The following is an 18,687-nucleotide window of genomic DNA, read 5'->3' as shown; positions in this document are numbered from 1 at the left end:
CCAGTGGTTCTCTAAAGCGGGCTGTACTATTTTTCAGTCTCGGTAGAAGTATTCGAAAGTTCCTGGTTTCCACATCTTTGGAAATTTTGCCTGGTGAACGTTTGTTGATCTGATGAGTGAAATGTATGCCACCGTTACCACGAGCTTTTCTGTGACTGCTGGAGTCTGGGCCGTGTTTTCACGTGCGTGTTGACAGTGAGGCTCCCCTCCCTGGTGAGTCACCACCGTCCATTCTTGGTCTGGTTTTCTGTTGGGCTGTGGGGCGTTTTCTTAGTGAGTTACAGGAGACCTTGCAAACATCCTCCAGTTCACTGGTCTCTTGCATACGTTACCATACATTTTTTTCACGTGTTTTTTATTTTGAAGTCAAACCGATATACCTTGTCCTTTATGGTTTGGGGGGAGTTGAGGGTGTCTTTAAGAAGCCTTCTCTACCATGAGGTCATATCCTAATCTCCTTTTCCTTACAGTGTTACAGGATTTTTTTAAACGTTAAATCTTTAAATTATCTGGAATTTATTTTTGTACGGTATAAGGTCAGAATTCAAGTTTTTATTTTTCCGTATGCTGAAACAGTTACCCCAGCATCGTTATTAGGAGTCTTTCTTTTCCCAGGTGGCTGGTGGTTCTCGGTCAGACCCCCACTCCCCCACATTTGCCGGAGCGTGTGGGCTCTGTTCTGGTTTAGTGCAAGCTCTGGGTTCCCGTCACACTGGCACCCTCAGTTACTGTCGCTTTGCAGCTGAGTACCTTGTAGGGTGAGCACCTCTATTCTATGCACATGTTAGAACCAACTGGTCAATTTCCAGAAAAACTCTGTTGCACATTTCATTGGAATCACATGCCTCTATTCATTTATTTAGTCACTTGGTAACTATATTTCGAGCATAGCACACACATGCCAGGCTATTATAAGAACTATTAGACTGTTACAAGAACTGCGAATATATAGCAGTGAACAAAAACTAGACCAAGTCCCCGTCCTTGTGGAGCCGGTACTCCGTCGGGGAGGATCAATACATAACCTGTCATTGTGGTCAATGCAATGGAAGGAAATGAATCGGGCGCCGAGGGAGGCGTGCTGCTTTCTTTGGGGGACGTGCAGAAGGGCTTCCTTGGGTGGGCTTGGAGGACCCAAGGCGACTCTGCTCATCTGTGGGAGGAGAGCAACCCAGATGGAATGGGGGGCACGGGGGCCCGAAGAGGGGTCGAGCTCTGCGTGTGGGACCCGAGCTTGGGGGGCGCTGGGCAGGCAACAGGAGACGGGGGCAGAGAGCAGAGCGGATGGGGGAGGGAGGCATGGCTCTGTGGCCTGTGCCAAGGCGTCGTCTATTGATGGATTAATGTCTGGTGGGACTGGGCAGTGACACAGGGAAGGTTTGTGGTCAGAAAACCTGCATTCAAGTTCTTCTAGTATCGTGGCCAAGCAAGTCTCTTAATATCCCTGAGCTGCTGTTTCCTCATGTTAAATGGAGAATAATTATAATTATGTATGTGTGTTTTGGTAACCTTTTGGTTTTGATATGTCAGACCTACAGAAAAATGGCAAGAGTGATCCAAGAAACTCCTTGTGTTAATCTCTTTACCCGGATTCACCACTTGCTTACCTTTTGCCCCATTTGCTTTGTCGTTCACGCTCGTGTGTGTCTTTTCCCCCAGAAACATTTGAGAGTAAGTTGGAGACATCATGCCCTTTTTCCCCTGCAAAATTTCAATGTGTGTTAATCTTAAGATCAAAGATGTTCTTATATACAGCCACAGAATAAATATCAAAATCAGGAAGGTTGATATTGATAGAATTTATTATCGGGGCAACAGACCATATTTAAATTTTGTCAGTTATTCCATCCGTGTGCCTTCTGGCTAATTTTTCCTCACCGCCCCCCCCCCCCCCCCCCACCCAGCATCCAGTCCAGGACCACGTGCTGCATTTCATTGTCATGCCTCTTCATTCTTCTTTGATCTGGAACTGTTCCTTAGCCTTTCTTTGTCTTTCTTGACCCAGTTGTTAAAAGAAAAATTACAGGCTACAGGCTAGTTATTAGGTTTTTCTGATGCTTCTCATTATTAGATTCAGGTTATGCTTCTTTGTCAGAAGCACACGAGGAAGGATGTGTCCTTGGTGAGTCTTGTCAGGAGGTGCATGAGTGGTATCACCAAGTCCATCTGCCGTCAAATGACTGTTTATCTGGTTCCTCATGAAACTGTCACCCACACTTTTAGCCTCCATTGATAATTTTCTATCTCTATTTTTGTTTATGTATTAGTTGGTATTATACAGTAAGGAAGAACTTTCCCTTCTCCCCTACTTATTTATATATATCACTATGAACTCAGGGATTCTTATTCAATGACTTAAATTCCAGTACTATCATTATTTGATGCTCAGATTGTCCCAAATTTGTCCTGTGGGAACACTTCGCAGCTGCTTCTTGTGTTCTGTTGGGATATTCCCATCATTCTTTAAGCACTTCTTTCTTTTCTGACTAACAAGATGCTCCAGAATCATCTTATTCTTTCCCAGCCTCAGTCCTGGGAATCAGCTTTTTCTCCAAAGAGCCCTGGAGCCATTTGCTTTCAGTGGAAATGGTATTTAGAAACCAACGTCTGGGTGTCGGATGTGCTCACTGCTAATCTAGGTCTTCCTTGTTACTATTGCATTGAATTCCATTGTGTGAATGAACATACCACAGTTTATCTGTTCTATTGGTGACATGTGGACCATTTCCAGTTTGGGAGTATTTTGAAAAAGCTGCTACAAATTCTTCTTTTTTACAAGTCTTTTTCTGGATGTGTTTTCATTTCTCTTGGGCTGGTCGTAGAGTAGGTGTGGGTGTACGCTTAATATACAAGAAAGTTGTCAGACCTTTACTCCAGGTCTGTGTGTATGTATACACACATAGGCTTTTATATATTTATAATATTCTAGCCTATATATTTGTTATAAAATATAACTATTTTCTTAATAGTGTTTTTTATGAGAAGTTGTTCATTTTCATAAGACTGATTTACCATTGTGTTTGTTTTGTGGTTATTGCTTTCTGTGTTCTAAGAAATCTTTGCTCACCCCCTAACTATAGAGATACTCTGTTTTCTTCTAGAAGTTTTATAATTTTACCTTTTTTGTTTAGGTCTTAATCTATCTGGAATTTGTTTTGTTTTGTTTTTGTTTTTACTGTCAACTTAATTTTTTTCATGGTACAAATTTTTATTATTTTTATTTTTTAAAAATTTTTATTGGAGTATAGTTGATTTACAATGTTGTGTTAGTTTCAGGTGTACAGCAAAGTGATTCAGTTATACATATACATGTATCCACTCTTTTTTGGATTCTTTTTCCCACATAGGTCATTACAGAGTATTGAGCAGAGCTCCCTGTGCTATAGAGTAGGTCCTTATTAGTTATCTGTTTTATATATAGTGGTGTGTATATGTCAATCCCAATCTCCCAATTTATCCCTCTGGAATTAGTTTTTGTGTATGGTGTGAGATGAGGGATTGAGGTGCATGGTTTGTCACATAGATTTTCGGTTGTTCCAACAGCATTTGTTGAAGAGACTTTCCTTTTCCCTTGACTTGCTTTGGTTCCTTTGTCAAAAATCAATTGATCACATAAGTGTGGGTCTGTTTCTGAATTCCTTATCTTGATTTTCTTTTGCTGTTACAAGACCTTTTTGTCTCCATGTACATTTTAAAATAGACTTTATTTTTTAGAATAGTTTTAGGTTTACAGAAACGTTGAGAATGTGGTAGCAGGAGTTCCATATACCCTGTGCTCAGTTTTCTCTATTATTGATATCTTACATTAGTATGGTACCCTTGTTAACTAATGAATCAGTATTATTAACTAAGGTCCACAGTTCATTCAAATTTCCTTGGTTTTTACCTGATGTCCTCCTCCTGTTCCAGGATTCCCAACCCCGTCCCACATGGTGTTACATGGGGTTCCGTCTCCTTAGGCTCCTATTGGCTGTGACAGGTTCTCAGACTTTCCTTGTGTTTTGGTGACCTTGGCAGGTTTTTTTTTTTTTTTTTTTTTTTTAATTTATTTATTTTTGGCTGTGTTGGGTCTTCGTTTCTGTGCGAGGGCTTTCTCTAGTTGCGGCGAGCTGGGGCCACTCTTCATCGCGGTGCGCGGGCCTCTCACTGTCGCGGCCTCTCTTGTTGCGGAGCACAGGCTCCAGACGCGCAGGCTCAGTAATTGTGGCTCACGGGCCCAGTTGCTCCACGGCATGTGGGATCTTCCCAGACCAGGGCTCGAACCCACGTCCCCTGCCTTGGCAGGCAGACTCTCAACCACTGCGCCACCAGGGAAGTCCCCCTTGGCAGTTTTGAGAAGGACTAGTATCATGTTTTATAGGATGTGTATCTGTTGGAATTTGGTGTTCTTCTCATGAGAGTGGGGTTATGGTTTTCTGGGAGAAGACCACAGAAGCAAACTACCGTTTTTTATCACATCATATCAGGAGTACACACTGTCAACGTGACTTATTTCATTTGATTGTTGGTGTTGATTTTGATATTGACCTTGATCACCTGGCTGAGGCAGTGTTCGTGAGGTTTCTCCACGGCAGAGAGGCTCTTCTTTCCCCCTTTTCTGACTGTACCTTTTGGAAGGAAATCTCTGTGCACGGTGGGGTTTATGCCCCCTTCTTAAGGACACAGTATCCATATACATTACTCGGAATTCCTCTGCCTGAGAGATTGTACTCTTCTCCCTGTTTATTTATTTATTCAGTCATTTATTTTGCTCTGTAAGATTTTGAACTTTTGAGTTAATTGAGACTTGTTTGTTGGCCTGTATGTGATCTATGTTGATGGACTTTCCATCTGTTCAGAAAGACTATCTTCTGTAGTTGTCGGGTTTGATGCCCTATAAATGTAAGTTATATGAAGTTCCTTGATAGTGTTGCTTAGATACCACTAATCCTTTCTGATTTTTTGCCTGTTTGCTTACTCAGTTACTGAGAGAGGAGGGTTCACATTTCAACTCAGATTAGTACTTGTCTGTTCCTCCCTTCAGTTTTGTCTGTTTTGCTTTATGTGTTTTGTTACTTTGTTTTTAGAGACATAAACATTTTTGATTTTTATGTCTTCCTTATGAATTGACCCTTTTGTCATTAAAAAACGTTCCTCTTTACCTATGGCAGTATTCCTTAACTTGAAGCCTATTTTGTTTGCTATTTATATAGTAAGCCCATACTTCTTATGCTTACTGTTTTCACTGTATATGTTTGTTATGGACTGGATTGTGTCCCCCCAAATTCATGTGTTGAAGTCCTAGCCCCAAGTAACTCAGAATGTGTGAATGTGTTTGGGAAGAGGGCCTTTAAAAAGGCAATTAAGTTAAAATGGGGCCAATAAGGAAAGTACTAATCCAGTCTGGCTTGGGTTCTAAAAAGGAGAGTAAATTTGTTCACACTGAGAGACACCAGGGATGCCTGAGTATGGAGGAAAGACCAGGTGAGGACGCAGCGAGAAGGTGCTGCCCTCTAAGCCAAGGTGAGAGGCCTCGGAAGGAATGAAACCCGCTGGCATCTTGACCTTGGACTTCTGGCCTCCAGAGCTCTGTGAAGATAAATTTCTGTTGTTTAAGCCACCCAGTCTGTGGCATTTTGTTATGGCAGCCCTAGCGAACTAATATAATATCCTTCCCTTCTTTTCTTTCAAGTCCATCTTTTATAGACAACATGTAAATGGGTGTTTTTATTTCATGCAGTCTGACCACTGCTGCCTTTAGTTGTAGTGTTTTATTTATATATGATCTAATTATTGATATGGTTGGATTTAGTCTGTCATTTTTCTATTGGTCCCCTCTGATTTTTCTTCTACTGTTCTTCCTTTTCTGCCTCCTTTTGGGATAATTGAGTATTTTTTTAGTATTCTCTTTTTTTAAAGTATTTTTTTTTTAATATTTTATTTATTTATTTATTTATTTTTGGCTGTGCTGGGTCTTGGTTTCTGTGTGAGGGCTTTCTCCAGTTGCGGCAAGTGGGGGCCACTCCTCATCGCAGCGCGCGGGCCTCTCACTATCGCGGCCCCTCTTGTTGCGGAGCACAGGCTCCAGACGCGCAGGCTCAGTAATCGTGGCCCACGGGCCCAGCCGCTCCGCGGCACGTGGGATCCTCCCAGACCAGGGCTCGAACCTGTGTCCCCCGCATCGGCAGGCAGACTCTCAACCACTGCGCCACCAGGGAAGCCCTAGTATTCTCTTTTTAATACTTTTAGTGGCTTTTGTCAACACCCCTTCGATTGTTTTTATTATTGGAGGTACTTTAGGAATTATAATATGCATATATTCTTATCACAGTCTAGTTAGAATTCATGTTGTATGACTTTCACCTACAGGGTTACAATCTTGCAACCGTCTCCTTCATTTACCCTTCCCATCCTGTGTGGAAATTCTGCCACACAGTCCAGTGTTGTAATTCTTGCTTTAAGTGGTATTTTAAAGAAACCAAGAGAAGAAAGTATATCACATATTTGTAGCTGTTTGAATTTACCCACACTTTTACTATTTCTGATGCCGTTCTTTGTTTTCTATAGTTTTTCCATATGGTGTTATTTCTTTTCAGCCTGGCAACAAGTTCTCTCAATTTTTACTTCACCTTCATTTCCCCCTCCCCACTTTTGAAGGATGTTCTGGCAGGGTATGTAATTCTGGGTATGTAGCTTTATTTTCTTTCAGCCTTTTCAACGCCTTATGGCTTCCCTTGTTTATGATGAGAAATCAGTTGTGCATAGCTGTTCACATATACCTAAAGTTTCATTTTTCTGCAGCAGCTTTCAAGATTTTATCCTTGCTTTCAGAAGTCTGTGATATACTCAAATCACAGTTTGACTGTGATTTTCTTTGTTTTTCTTTTTCTTGAGGTTTGCTGAGCTTCTTTTATCAGTACATTAGTTTTTCATCAATTTGGGGAAAATTTCAGCCATTGTATCTTCAAATATTATTCCTCAACTCTTTCTGCTCCTTTCTTGGGACGCCACTTACACATATTTTGGACAGTTTTATATTGTCACACAGATCACTGAGACTCTGGTCATTATTTTTTTAACATATTTTTTCTTTCTTCAGATTAGATTACATGTTAACTTTATTATCTTCAATGATTGTTCTGTCATCTTCAATCTACTATTAAGCTCATTTAATAAATTTATTATTTCTGATATTGTATCTTTCAATTTTTGATTTCTACTTGGTTCTTTTTATTATTTCTTTTTCTCTTTTGAGATTCCTGATCTATTTGTTCCTTACTACCATTCCTTCCTTTAAAACCCTTAAATATATTTATAATAGCTGCTTTAAAGTTCCTGCTGCTAATTCCAAGATCTGGGTCATCTAATGGTTGGTTTCTAGTGATTGAATTTTCTCTTGACTGTGGGCCATTTCCCCTTATTTCTTCCAGAGCCTGGAATGTGTCATCTTTCTTTAGAAGTTTACTGGGATCTTGATGTGGCTGTGTCTGTGGGTATTTTTCAAACAAAAAAAAATTTCTCTCTTTAAAGGAAACACAAGCTAGAGTGATCAGAAATCCAGTATTGATTAAAACTTTTTCCTTATTTTCAATAATTCTGTCTGAATTCATCAAAATTGCTGAGTTCATTTGTGTATGGAAAAAACCTTGAATATTTTAAAATTCTGAAATTTTTCAACTTTGCTCTCTCTAGATTTTCCCAGTGCTCCCCTCCCATAATTCCTCCCATAATTCCTTTTATTCTCATATTTTGATGTACTTTTGTGTAGTCATACAAAAAGGAAAAGCTAAGAGAAGCTGAGATACATTTTATTTTTTTAAAAGAAGAAAGGAAAAAGGTGGGGTTACATTTTTATAAATATCCATAAATATAGAGCGATAGGCAAAAATCTTCCAAATAAATAAATAAATATTGCCACGTGCTAAGTGACATAAGACATTGTGAGGCTCTCTTAGCTCTGCCAAAGAGAAAACCCCAATGAACCAGTTTTCCGCCTAAGTCCTTTCCATTTAGGTTTCCAGTAGCTTTTATACACTATAATATCTCGAACGGAAAATGAAAAGTATAGAGAAAATAGTTGCCATGCACTGCTATATAGTTATTATACATAGTCTGAGTGTTTTGAAATAGGAACTCATCCTTCAAGATCAGCCTAAAACCATAGGTGAGAGCAGTTGGCCAATGTTTCTCTCATAAGTAAAAGAACGGATCAGTTTCTCAGGTTGGGTTCGTGATGGCAGTAGGGGGAGAAGGTGACTGGGAGGGAGCTGCTGTTCGCATCTACTCTGCTTGTTCATATTCTGCTCTTCAGGTGGCCATTTAAATAGAGGTAGGAGATGGGGCCCCTGAGGATGACTAAGTCATCAGTCTCCCCCTGCCTGGTGCTCAGCTGTTCTGTGAGGGTTGGTTTTCCTCAGCGTAGTGCTGGGGCTCCTGGGACTGAAAGCTGTCTTCATTTGGTGCCCCCAGGACGTCCGAGTGGAGTAAGACCCAGACACGCCCGCCCAGGAGTGTTTTAGCTAAGCCTCTAGCCACGGCTACAGGGCGGGTTGCGGTCATGGTGGAGAGCTGGCAGTGCTGGCTTTTCCTGACTCCTACACTGTGATCCCTGGTGGTTGGACTTCTTTCCCCGGAATCCCCGATGCCACTTCACAAAAGGACACAGTTGGCACAAAAACCCAACCCAGAGCAGTCCCGTTGTCACAAGGCCCCTGCTTGCAACATTTGGCTAATTCATCCAGAATGGATCACCACCCAACCTGGAAGCAGAGGCTTAATGAAGGGCCTCTTGGGAGAGTTTGAATTTATTTCCATTTTGAAAAACAAATCCTAGCAGGGTAGATTTTCGGGAGCCAAGACCAAAACTCCTCCTCAGGCCCAATTCACTCAAGCCAAAGGTAGGGCCAAGAGGCAGGGGCCACGTGGGAAGAGCAGGGTCACTCTGGGCCGGGCTTTGGCTGCACAGAGGGAGAGAGCAGAGCAAGGGGCCATCCTGTAAGGAGCTCGTGTCTCTAGCTTGATCCCTGCCTCCGTCCTCTGGGCGGTCATTCTGGCTAAGTTTTGACCAGCCTACCCCCAGTCTTGTTGACGGCCCTTCTCCAGAAATGCTGAAGGAAGAACGAAGGCTTGAGGTTAGGATTTTCATGGGTTTTGCTCAGTCGAGCTGTTAATCCCCCAGGTCAAGGTTGCAAACTCAAACCCTGCCAACAGGGTCCAGGCAGATGGCATAAAGCAGGGGGCAGTGGAGAAGCCGCTGGCTTGGGCTCCCCGCTTCACCTCCCGGCTGGTCAACTCACTAAGCCCCTGTTCTTAATGCTAGACTGATGGAGAGGAGAGGAGAGGGAAGAGGAAGGGCTGGGGGGGAGGGAACCCCTTCTCTCCCAAGGGAGCGCGTCCAGGTGGGAGGAGGAAGGCGAGGGGCTCCATCCCTCCGGCCTCCAAGGGCAATCCCCCGGGGACCTCCCGCCAAGGGAGGAAGGGGAGCCGGTTCGCCCCACCTCCAGCCCGCGCCCCAGGCGGTTTGGCTTTCCGAGTTGGGCCGCCCTAAGCGAAGCTGGGGAAGGGCCGGCAGCGCTCGGCGCCCCCCGGCCCGGCGCGCGCGTCCAGCCGGAGGCCGCGGAGCACCCCGAGCGGGTCGCTGGCCGCAGGGCCGCTGTCCTCGGCGCTGGGCCGCTCTTGGGAGCAGGAGGCGGGCGCGGGCGTGGCGCGGGCGCGCGGCTTGAGCACGCTCAGCGGGTCCCCGCCGTCGTGCGCGCTGCGCGTGTGGCGCCGGGGCCGCGCGGTGGCGAAGTGCAGCAGCGGGATCTCGTTCCTGCGCGACAGGAACTGCGCGTACGGGGGCGGGTTGGTGCCCGGCAGGAAGGCCCGCTTGGCCCGGCCCAGGCTGACGAGGAAGCGGTGCTGCGGCGAGTGGTACACGTCGTAGCCGTTCTCCAGCGTCCGCTGCCGGAACCTGCAGCTCTCGGGGCTGAAGTGATGCTGAAAGCGGGGCGGGGCGACCGGGTGAGGCCGAAGCTCTCGGGGGGGGGGGGGGGGGCTGGATGGGACCAGCTCCACCCCGGGACCCCAGTCCTCCCACCCACTCTGCTCGGGCCTTGCCTTTAACCCCGTGGTGCCCTGCTGGGCAAAAGTGATTTCCACTCATTTCCGAACTGCGGTTACGACTGGCAGGTGGGGACAGCCTTGGGGACCTCGCGGCCCCGCCTGGGGACCCGCCGCCGGCACTTGGCTGCCTGGGGCCGGGCTGGTCGGAGCCGGCGCCTCTGTGTCTGCTTTCTGGACGGAGGCCTGCCCTCTCTCTGCCTTTTGTTTTTGGCTCAGAGGTGGCTTCGGTCTGTCTCCTCACCTGGACGAAGGTGGGCTGGGGTTTGTAGGGCCACATATAAGTAAGGAGACTGCCCCTCGGAGGCAGAACAGAGTTTGGGAATTAGGGACGTGAGCTTCATCACCAGGTGACCTACGTGAGCCCTAGCTCTGCCACTAACTGGTGCTGCGTTTTGCTGAGTGCCTGCTAGGACCGTTACATAGGATGTCCTTTAATCCTCAAAAGTCCACGAAGTACGTATTTGACAGACGAGGACTCTGTATATGCCTATATGCGGTCAGCAGGTATTTATGTACTTATTTATCTATATTTGTTCAAAGGATATTTATCTACTTTGGGCCAGATACTATGGTAGGTGCTGGGACACAGCAGTAAGTAAAACAGAAAGTAATTGCTCTCTTGGAATTTCTGGTGGGAGGAGCTTCTGAGATCCACAGTCCTGCTTGTGTCCAATGCCCCCGTGCTTTGGAATATGCTGCGCCCTGTAGTTTGGGAAAGCCCTTGCTCACCAATCCAAAAGACCAGCCATCACAGCCGGGGCCGAGGGAGTTCGTTACAGATCTTGATTTGGGAGGGGGGGGCCCACGGGGCACATGGTCCATCCCACTTGACTTTTTCCAGGTGAGGAAACTGAAGTTGAGAGAAATAGGGGACTTGCCCAAGGTCAAGGATGTCTAGTAACAAGATCATGAGACCCCAGTGGCTTCTCACCCTTTCTTTCTAATGGACTTTCCAACATGAACGTATGTGACTGCAGACAAGGTGCTGTGCTAGTTAAAAAATGGGGACCAAAGGGCAGGTGGGACTAGAGACTGAGAGCCCAGGTGCTCCAAAGCCAGATGGCCTGGGTTCAGACCTCAGCTGTATAAACCTGAGCATCTGATACTTAGATGGAAAAAAGTACTCAGTGAAAAAACATCACCAAGGTAATCTGCAAGTGGAATCTTTAAGCTATAAGATTCTACATTTTGCCAGAGCAATGAGATAGTTATTTGCAAATAATGATCCAGCACAAAAAGAAACTCACAGATCCAAAAATGTTGCCTCTGAGGTCCATGCAGAGATATCTCCTGCTCATCACCCCTGTTATCACCACGAAGCCTGCATCCTCAGATCTGATCATCAGGGCACCTATGGAGAAAGTCATTCAGGTCAAAACCTGGCTTCACATCCAGCCCCTACCTCCAAGGATCCTCCCTTGATTGATCTTAAGGGTGGTGATGAGTTCACAGAAGCCTCCTCTTGTCCTTGTTCAGCCTCCTTCTTCTGACCTCCCCTCCCCCGCACCCTGCCCCCCTCTACCCCCCCACCGCCCCACCCACCCCCACCCCCCACCTTGCCTCCTGCTTCTCCTCCTGCCTGTAGGGAGCACCCTGAACTCCCAGCTTTCTTCCACCTGTACCGACATGTTTCTCTCTCTGCTTGGACTCTCTCTATTTTCCCCTTTGCCTGGCTCGTACTTCTTAATGTTTGTGGCGGTGGCCACGTCCTCCCAAGCTTTCTGATTTTGTGATTTTTAAATCTATGCCCAGATGTCTTTCAAGCATCCAGCTTGATCCTCCACCCAGGTAGCCGTGCAGGACTCAGTGATACAGCAGTCAGCACCCTTTATGTGTCAAGAAGTGTATTCGGATGGATCTTGTCCTCCCCCCTCTGCTTATCGAGGTCACTCATGCTTCAAGGCCAGGCTCAGATGTCACTACTGTATGGAGACTTTCCTAATCTCTCTAATCAGAATGGCCTGTTCTTTCTTCTCAGCCGCTCCGACTCGCCTCTATCAGAGCGTGTATCTCCTCACCTGCTTTAATAAGTTCACGTGTCTAGTGCCGCCCTAGAGTGAGCCACTTAGAAGCAGATGGTTTATCTTTCCATGTCAGTAGATTCTGGGATGCAGGGAATTACTTCTTGCTTCTTCATCGCTATTCGTGGTCCTTTTCTCACTTGGTGGTGCCCCCCAGGTGCAGCCCTTCTCAAAAACTAGCCCTGGACAAAGGCCTGAAACCCATTCACACCACCTACGCCCTGAGTAACTGACAACAGCTTTAAGTGTGACCGCCCCTCGGCCGCCCCCGTGGGGATGTGCAATTCTAACAAGTACCAGTGAAGAGTTAAATAAATAAAGTTTCTGTTTTGTAGCAAGGGTACAATGAGACCATAAAAGGTGTGATATGAGTGCTAATTCAGCAAGACTTCCTCCCCAGATGCTGTTTAATTACCTGACATTTTCTACTAGAATCATCTCTTTAGGTCTCGGGGCCTCTTCCCTTTGCCGACCACAGAATTTCCCCACACATCTCATTTGGCCTCACAGTTCCCAGGGAGGTAGCCCAGGCAGGGGGTCGAGTCTTCTAGAAATGTAGCCTGGAGAGGGTGGAAACGCCAGGCATCTGTGCCCAGTAACTGATGGTGCCTCGTGGGGTGACTTATAGCCCAGATCTACCCCATGTAGGCTCAGAACAGAGCCCTCCAAGGAGAGCGGCAGGCAATACTAGACACTAGCTGAGCACAGAGAAGTCAGAATGATGTGGGGCAGAGGCCATGAGGCTGGGAGCAAGCCCAGGCAGAGGGCCAAAGAGGAGAGGTCATTGGTTTCCAAGTTTGGCTAAGGATTAGGCTTGACGGAAGCTTCTGGAAGTGGGGTGGGGAATGGGAGGTGCGGAGGATATTAAATGCTCCGTAACGGGGTCTGCCTGTGAGTCTCAGATCTACGGTTAATGTTGAGAGAAGGCCTGAGAGAGACATAAGGAACGTGTAAGAAATTGTTTCTAGCCTGATGAATTTTCAGTCTACTTGGGGGGGAAAAAAATTACACTTTGTAACTGTTTTTGAGATGTTGCACTCTGAGTATTTGGCACATTTTAAACTCTCAAAACAGCTGCTACGGGAACTTCCCTGGTGGTCCAGTGATTAAGACTCTGCGCTTCCACTGCAGGGGGTGAAGGTTCAATCCCTGGTCGGGGAACTAAGATCGCACATGCCATGGGTCGCGGCCAAAAATAAATAAATAAATAAATAAATAAATAAATAAATAAGAAAAGAATCCCCCCCCAAAACCCCACTAAACCAGCTATGTTGTTAATGTCACCAGTATTAATATTGGAAGTGGCAGCCTCCCAATTTAAATCATGAGGAAACCAAGGCAAGATTCAAACTCAGGAAACTCAGGTCAGTGACCCTAACATCTTCTGCCCACAACCCTGGAGCTCGTCTCCAGCTGACATCACAACAAGCCTCAGAAGATAAAATCAAGGGCCGAGATCCAGGCCACGGTCATGAGGCCGCCAGGTCACGGTACCCCCGAGGCGGTCAGGGGAGAGGTGCTGAGCCAGGAGCCTGGAACTGGGGCGCTAGGTTTCTGGTCCCTGTTATGCCCTGTACTAACTCTGTAGCCTTGGGCAAGTCATCGCTCTCGTCTCGGTGTCCTCAGCTGGGAAGAGAGAAGAATCACAGCTGCCCTGCCTGCTTCCCAGGGTTGCAACTAGGATCAAATGGGATGATGCTGTAGAAAAGTGCCTTGAAAACGTTTAGCAGACGGAAGGCCCTGTGGAGGATGGCTGGCCTGCGCCTGACACTAAGCCCACACTCTGCCAGCTGCCAGCCGGTGCCTGGTTCCCTGTGGCCGGTGTGCGTGGTCTCCAGGGCCAGTGAGGACAGAAGACAGCCTGCAGGGGGACCGGGAGCTGCTGCCGTGAGGACACACAGGCTTGAATCAAACCCACAGGAGCCGATGCAAAAGTCCAGCAAATGGAAGAGCCGATTGCCCTCCCTGGGCAGGTGACTGAGGCAGGTCTGCACCGACCCAAGGGCAGCACGTGGCAGAAAGAAGGCACAAACCGCTGGCTGCTGGGACCACACCTGTTGGAGCCCAGCAGGTGTAAAGGACATTTCCTTTCATGATGCCGTGTCTGTGCACGTGATACAGAAGAAGCATGGGACCCGGGTCCAGGTCTCCCCTAGGTCATTTACCGCCTATGTGACCACAAGCCAGTTATCTGAGTTCTTGAACCTCTGTTTTCTCATATGGAATCATTTACTTCATTTGGTCGTCTTCGGGGTGTAAGGAGATAATATTTTTATCTGCTGTAAACCCACTTTCTAAATGCTGGTGATTGTTACTATTACCACTTTGCCTCAATCTCTGCTATAAAAGTAGAAAATTATCTGCCCTATTCTAGTCTCATGGTCAATAAATGATAAATAAGATGATGGATGTAAAGGACTTTGAGCTCCCCAAAAGAAAGATAACATTTTGAAGGGTTAAAGAGCCCAAGGATAGTTCAGCTTCAAGTAAAGAAAGTGACATTGGGGAAGGCAGAGGAAGTAAAAAGACCAGGAGCCAGGGAGTAATATTAACCAGGGGTAATAAGCATCTCTTTGCTGCTGTTGCCACAAAGCAGGGCTCATGGAGAGTGGGAGGGTAGCCTTGTTCGTAGTAGGAAGGAGACAGACATTGGGGACACTCCCTGACACCAGCTGCAAGTCACGAGGATATAGAATCTTGTAGGCAGATGATTTCACAACGATCAACAAACCGAAGATGGGTTGAGCACTCAACTATTAATCAAGAATTTAGTAAAGCACAATAATCAAGTGAACCGCATTTCACTGGAAATCTGTAATTAATTAGGAGGGGAAAAAACACTCCACACCTTTCCATCAATGTAAAACCGTTGCTCTGCGTTCATTGGGGAGGTCATTACAAATCCTTCTCCAGCCTGTTACTTACTTGTCCTACACAGCTACAGGCATCAATGTTTCTTCTTTCCTTTTTGGGTAACTTTTTATCTTAGTGTGTATATCTGTCTGTCTATCTATATATATATATAATGCTCATGATAACTGATCTGAATAGTATAAGTGTTATATAAACTAGCAAAAGTGTCTCTCTCCCGCCCCTGACTCAGTCCCTTCCCAGGTTTCTTAATTGCCAGAGACACAAGGCTTAGTAGGTTCTTTATATGACAACACAAAATCACATTTCTGTAAAAAAAAAAAAAAAAATCTAAAATCAGTTCAATTCACTTTGCTTCCTCTCAGTCATTTTAATCCATTCCAACTAGCTCTCTGTGCCTTCTCGGGGCCTGAGGTCAGTGGATATAAGAGGGAAAATTCTATGATTCATGCTGCAAACTCAGTGGGCTGAGCCCTACCCCCTCCGGGCACCACTCACAGCCCTCCCCCTCCCACCACCAGGCCATGTCTTTGGGGGCTTCCTTTCATCAAAAGGATTCTGTAATTATAGAGAAATTTTATAAGCATTCTCTAATTATCTGCAGCCCTTTCCATGTAGGAGAATCAAAATAATTTACCATAATCTACTGTCCTGCATTTTAAATCACCTCTCATCTTGAAGTGAGGGCGGCCTTCCACGAGAGGGCAAAACTGTGTTTTCTCAAAGCTCATCATGAGCTGGGAGACACGATGGGTTGAAAACCTGGAGGTGCTTGAAAGGCTGGTCTTCTTTTGAAGCCACAGAGCTTTGCATGATGTCAGACATGTTGTAGGTTCTGCTAAATATCCATTGAATAAAACGAGTGATACTTTGGATGCATCAACTGTATCCAGATTTATTTCAGATTTTTTGCCATAGGACTCAAACTTGGCTTCCCAGCTGTTGACTCCTGAATCCTACTATGTTCCCCTGAGTTCTGGAACCTGTTTGGTATTTGGGGAGAACTTCCTCCTTTCTTTCACCTCCTGTCACCATCCACTGAGCACCTGAAGAGATCCGAACTCTTGGCTTTGCACATGCATCTCTCTCACTACCAGGTTTAAGGTCCTTTGACTCTTAGCAGAATGAATGTCTTGCATATAGCAAGGCCACAGCGAAATTACAGAATAATTTAGTGCAACAATAAAGGGCAAGTCATTATTCCTATAAGAAATTGTCTTTAATTAAACAGAGACTGTGCTTATTCTTTCCTTCCTCTGATTGGATCTATTTTGAATCAGTTGGCATTTTTCTGTATCCTTAATTTTTACAGGTTCTCCTAAAATAGAAGACCTTGTCTTTTTCAATATCCGTCCTCCTCCCACCCCATTAATCCTTCTGGGGACATCGGAAGCACAGCTAATTGATTGACTATTGCGGACTGTGGTCCAACTTTCCACAAACCTAATCTTTAAAAACATTCTGGTTGTCTCATGTTTTCAGTGAGGTCCCAACCAGATTAATTTGCTAATAAGTGGACCTTTCAGCTCCACAGAGAAGACTCCCCAGCTCATAGCATGCTGGGTTCCACTGAAGCCCCTAGTAAGCTTGTTGGATGATGATTGTTGGATGGATGGATGGATGCACTGGGTCAGACTCATCAAGACAGGATTCCTGGACAGTCTAGTCTTTAATACATCTTCCCTGAGAACTTTCGTAAGGCCAGCATACTAGAAGATCTGAGTTGGAAAGAGCCTCTGGGTTTACCTATTCCAAGCCCTGGTCTGGTACAGAAATCTTCACAACCTCTACCGTTAACCCAGTCCAAAGTTCATGAGCCAAAACTCAGTGTCTACTGACCGATCTGACTTCTTTTCTTCCCAGCCTCCTTGCCTGTCTTTTGTACGTTTTTTGACTCTTTGGACAGGACACAGAGAAAGTGGCTGCTGTTGTGGGAAGATGGATTTTAGTTAAGACGGAAATTATTCTTGTTGGGAGAAACCAATACACACTAATTGGGGAGGTGGCAGAATCTTCTCCCAAGGTTTAAACGCGCGCACACACACGCATACACTCATGGCTCCTGGGCGAGAAGCTAGGAGGCTGGATTAGCCCTCTGGTCCAGCCAAGGCCTCCCCAAGTCCCTGCAGGCGGAGGCACAGATCAGTCCCCCTTCTTCCCAGCCTGGACGGAGCCCCAACTTACTGTAGATGGTCTGCTGGGGTGAGCCATCCACGTGGCCGTCCCTGTGGATCTGCAGGTGGTAGCTGTTCCTGGCCGTGGCCGTGTACAGATGGGTCAGGCCACCCCAGCTGGAGCCCAGCAGCGGGGACGTGTTGGGATAGGCGTGGACCGCACAGCCCAGGGTGCAGACCCAGAGGCCCAGGCAGGCCCCCAGCATCGCGGCTCTCTGAATGGCTGGTGTGGAGTCTGAAACCCGACCCTGGCTCTGCGCCTGGCCTCCCTGGCCTGTTTCTCCTCTTCCTTGCTGGTTTCTGGCCTGAGGCTCCTAGGCTGCATTCCCTCCTTTTTTTCCCTCAGACTTTTAAAGGGTAGCAGTGTGACATCAAACAGGAAAAACTCCACCGTCCACATCCTCTGTGTTGTAATCAGCCCATTTGAAGAGAATACAGGGATCTCTGAGGCTCACGGAAGGCACGTCGGTTCCAGACACACACACACACACACACACACACACACACACACCCCTCAATTTCAAGCCAACGCTCCCAAAAGTGAATGATGTGTGGGCAAAAGTTATCTACGACACTGGGTTGTCTGCTGACCTGCCCCACTTCCACCAGGAAATGCGAAGGCAGCCAGTGGTTCCGAAAAAATCCAGCTTCAGTCATGCAGTCAACAGATGCCTGTGCAATTAATCTCCCATCAAGTCCACTCATGTTGTTTTTCTCAGTCTTTTAAATTCCAATCAGGAACTAAGCACCCAGAGCTTTGTCTGTGCACAGCCCTAAGTGGGTGTTTTGAGGGATACAGAAGGAATCCAGGTCAGTACCAGGCAGTGGCGTCCTCTGAGACCCCCTCCTCGTGAAGATATGGGAGACCGAGACAGAGGCACAAAAGCAAAGTTGCAACCTTGGGAGGGTTTCGAGACGGGACGAAAGAAGAAAGGCCCCAGAGTCCCTGCTCCTTTACGGAATGCTGAGGTTCGATTGCTCGGTTTCCCTGATTTGAACTGCCAAGGGCAACTCCACTGGTATTGTGGTCTCTCCAATAGCGTGGATGTGAATTCAGAAACCTCAAGAAGATGGCAAGTCTGCTGGCTAAGCACAGGGAGCGGAGCCCGGGAGGGTCCCAGGAGCAGAGCCACAGTCCAGGCGTCCCCTGTGGGGGGCCTGGCTTCTGGGACTAGACGTGTCCTCTGATGTGGGGCGACAGTCCTATCACGTGCCACCCCTGGGGGGCAAGCCACTGCACGCCTTCTGGAAGAACATACATGCGAGGGACGGTTGCTCTTCCCACGTCCCCTCTACTGAGTGCAGACCTCATGCGGGTGGCAGGCTAGAGATCAGGGCTGCTGGAAGAGGAGGGTGACGTGATCCGTGCCCCAGGAGCTCCCAGCTAACACAGAGGCAGGGGAAAGTCAGGAACCATCGCAGAAGGCACCATGGGAAGGGTGGTCACACAGACGCAGGCACGAAGAAATGGCATTTGTTATCCTGCCCATACACATGTTTTTATAGTTTACAAAGCATTTTCACGTGTATTCGCTCAT

The 18,687-nt window shown here is 46.6% G+C and overlaps 1 protein-coding gene across 1 annotated transcript; it reads right to left on the bottom strand.

The window, feature by feature from the left end:
* Nucleotides 1-7,771: 7,771 nt before the first annotated feature.
* FGF23 (fibroblast growth factor 23) lies at nt 7,772-17,457 on the bottom strand. The gene is made up of 3 exons (XM_057555892.1): nt 17,160-17,457; nt 11,331-11,434; nt 7,772-9,957 (listed from the first exon to the last, which is right to left on the bottom strand). Exons 1-3 carry the CDS (start codon nt 17,353-17,355, stop codon nt 9,523-9,525), a joined length of 735 nt encoding a protein of 244 aa, XP_057411875.1. The 5' UTR covers nt 17,356-17,457; the 3' UTR covers nt 7,772-9,522.
* Nucleotides 17,458-18,687: the final 1,230 nt, after the last annotated feature.

This window comes from Balaenoptera acutorostrata, chromosome 11 (genome assembly GCF_949987535.1).
Source record: "Balaenoptera acutorostrata chromosome 11, mBalAcu1.1, whole genome shotgun sequence".
Lineage (NCBI taxonomy): Eukaryota > Metazoa > Chordata > Mammalia > Artiodactyla > Balaenopteridae > Balaenoptera > Balaenoptera acutorostrata.
The sequence above is the reverse complement of the archived record's forward strand: the minus strand, read 5'-3'. Positions and strand labels throughout refer to the sequence as shown.

Excerpts from the sequence above, each read along its gene's own strand:
- FGF23 (XM_057555892.1), bottom strand. The coding sequence starts at position 17,355 with ATGCTGGGGGCCTGCCTGGGCCTCTGGGTCTGCACCCTGGGCTGTGCG. Across the intron at positions 11,435-17,159 it reads ACCCCAGCAGACCATCTACA|GTGCCCTGATGATCAGATCT; the intron begins GTAAGTTGGGGC and ends CTTTCTCCATAG. Across the intron at positions 9,958-11,330 it reads GAGGCAACATTTTTGGATCT|CATCACTTCAGCCCCGAGAG; the intron begins GTGAGTTTCTTT and ends CCCCGCTTTCAG.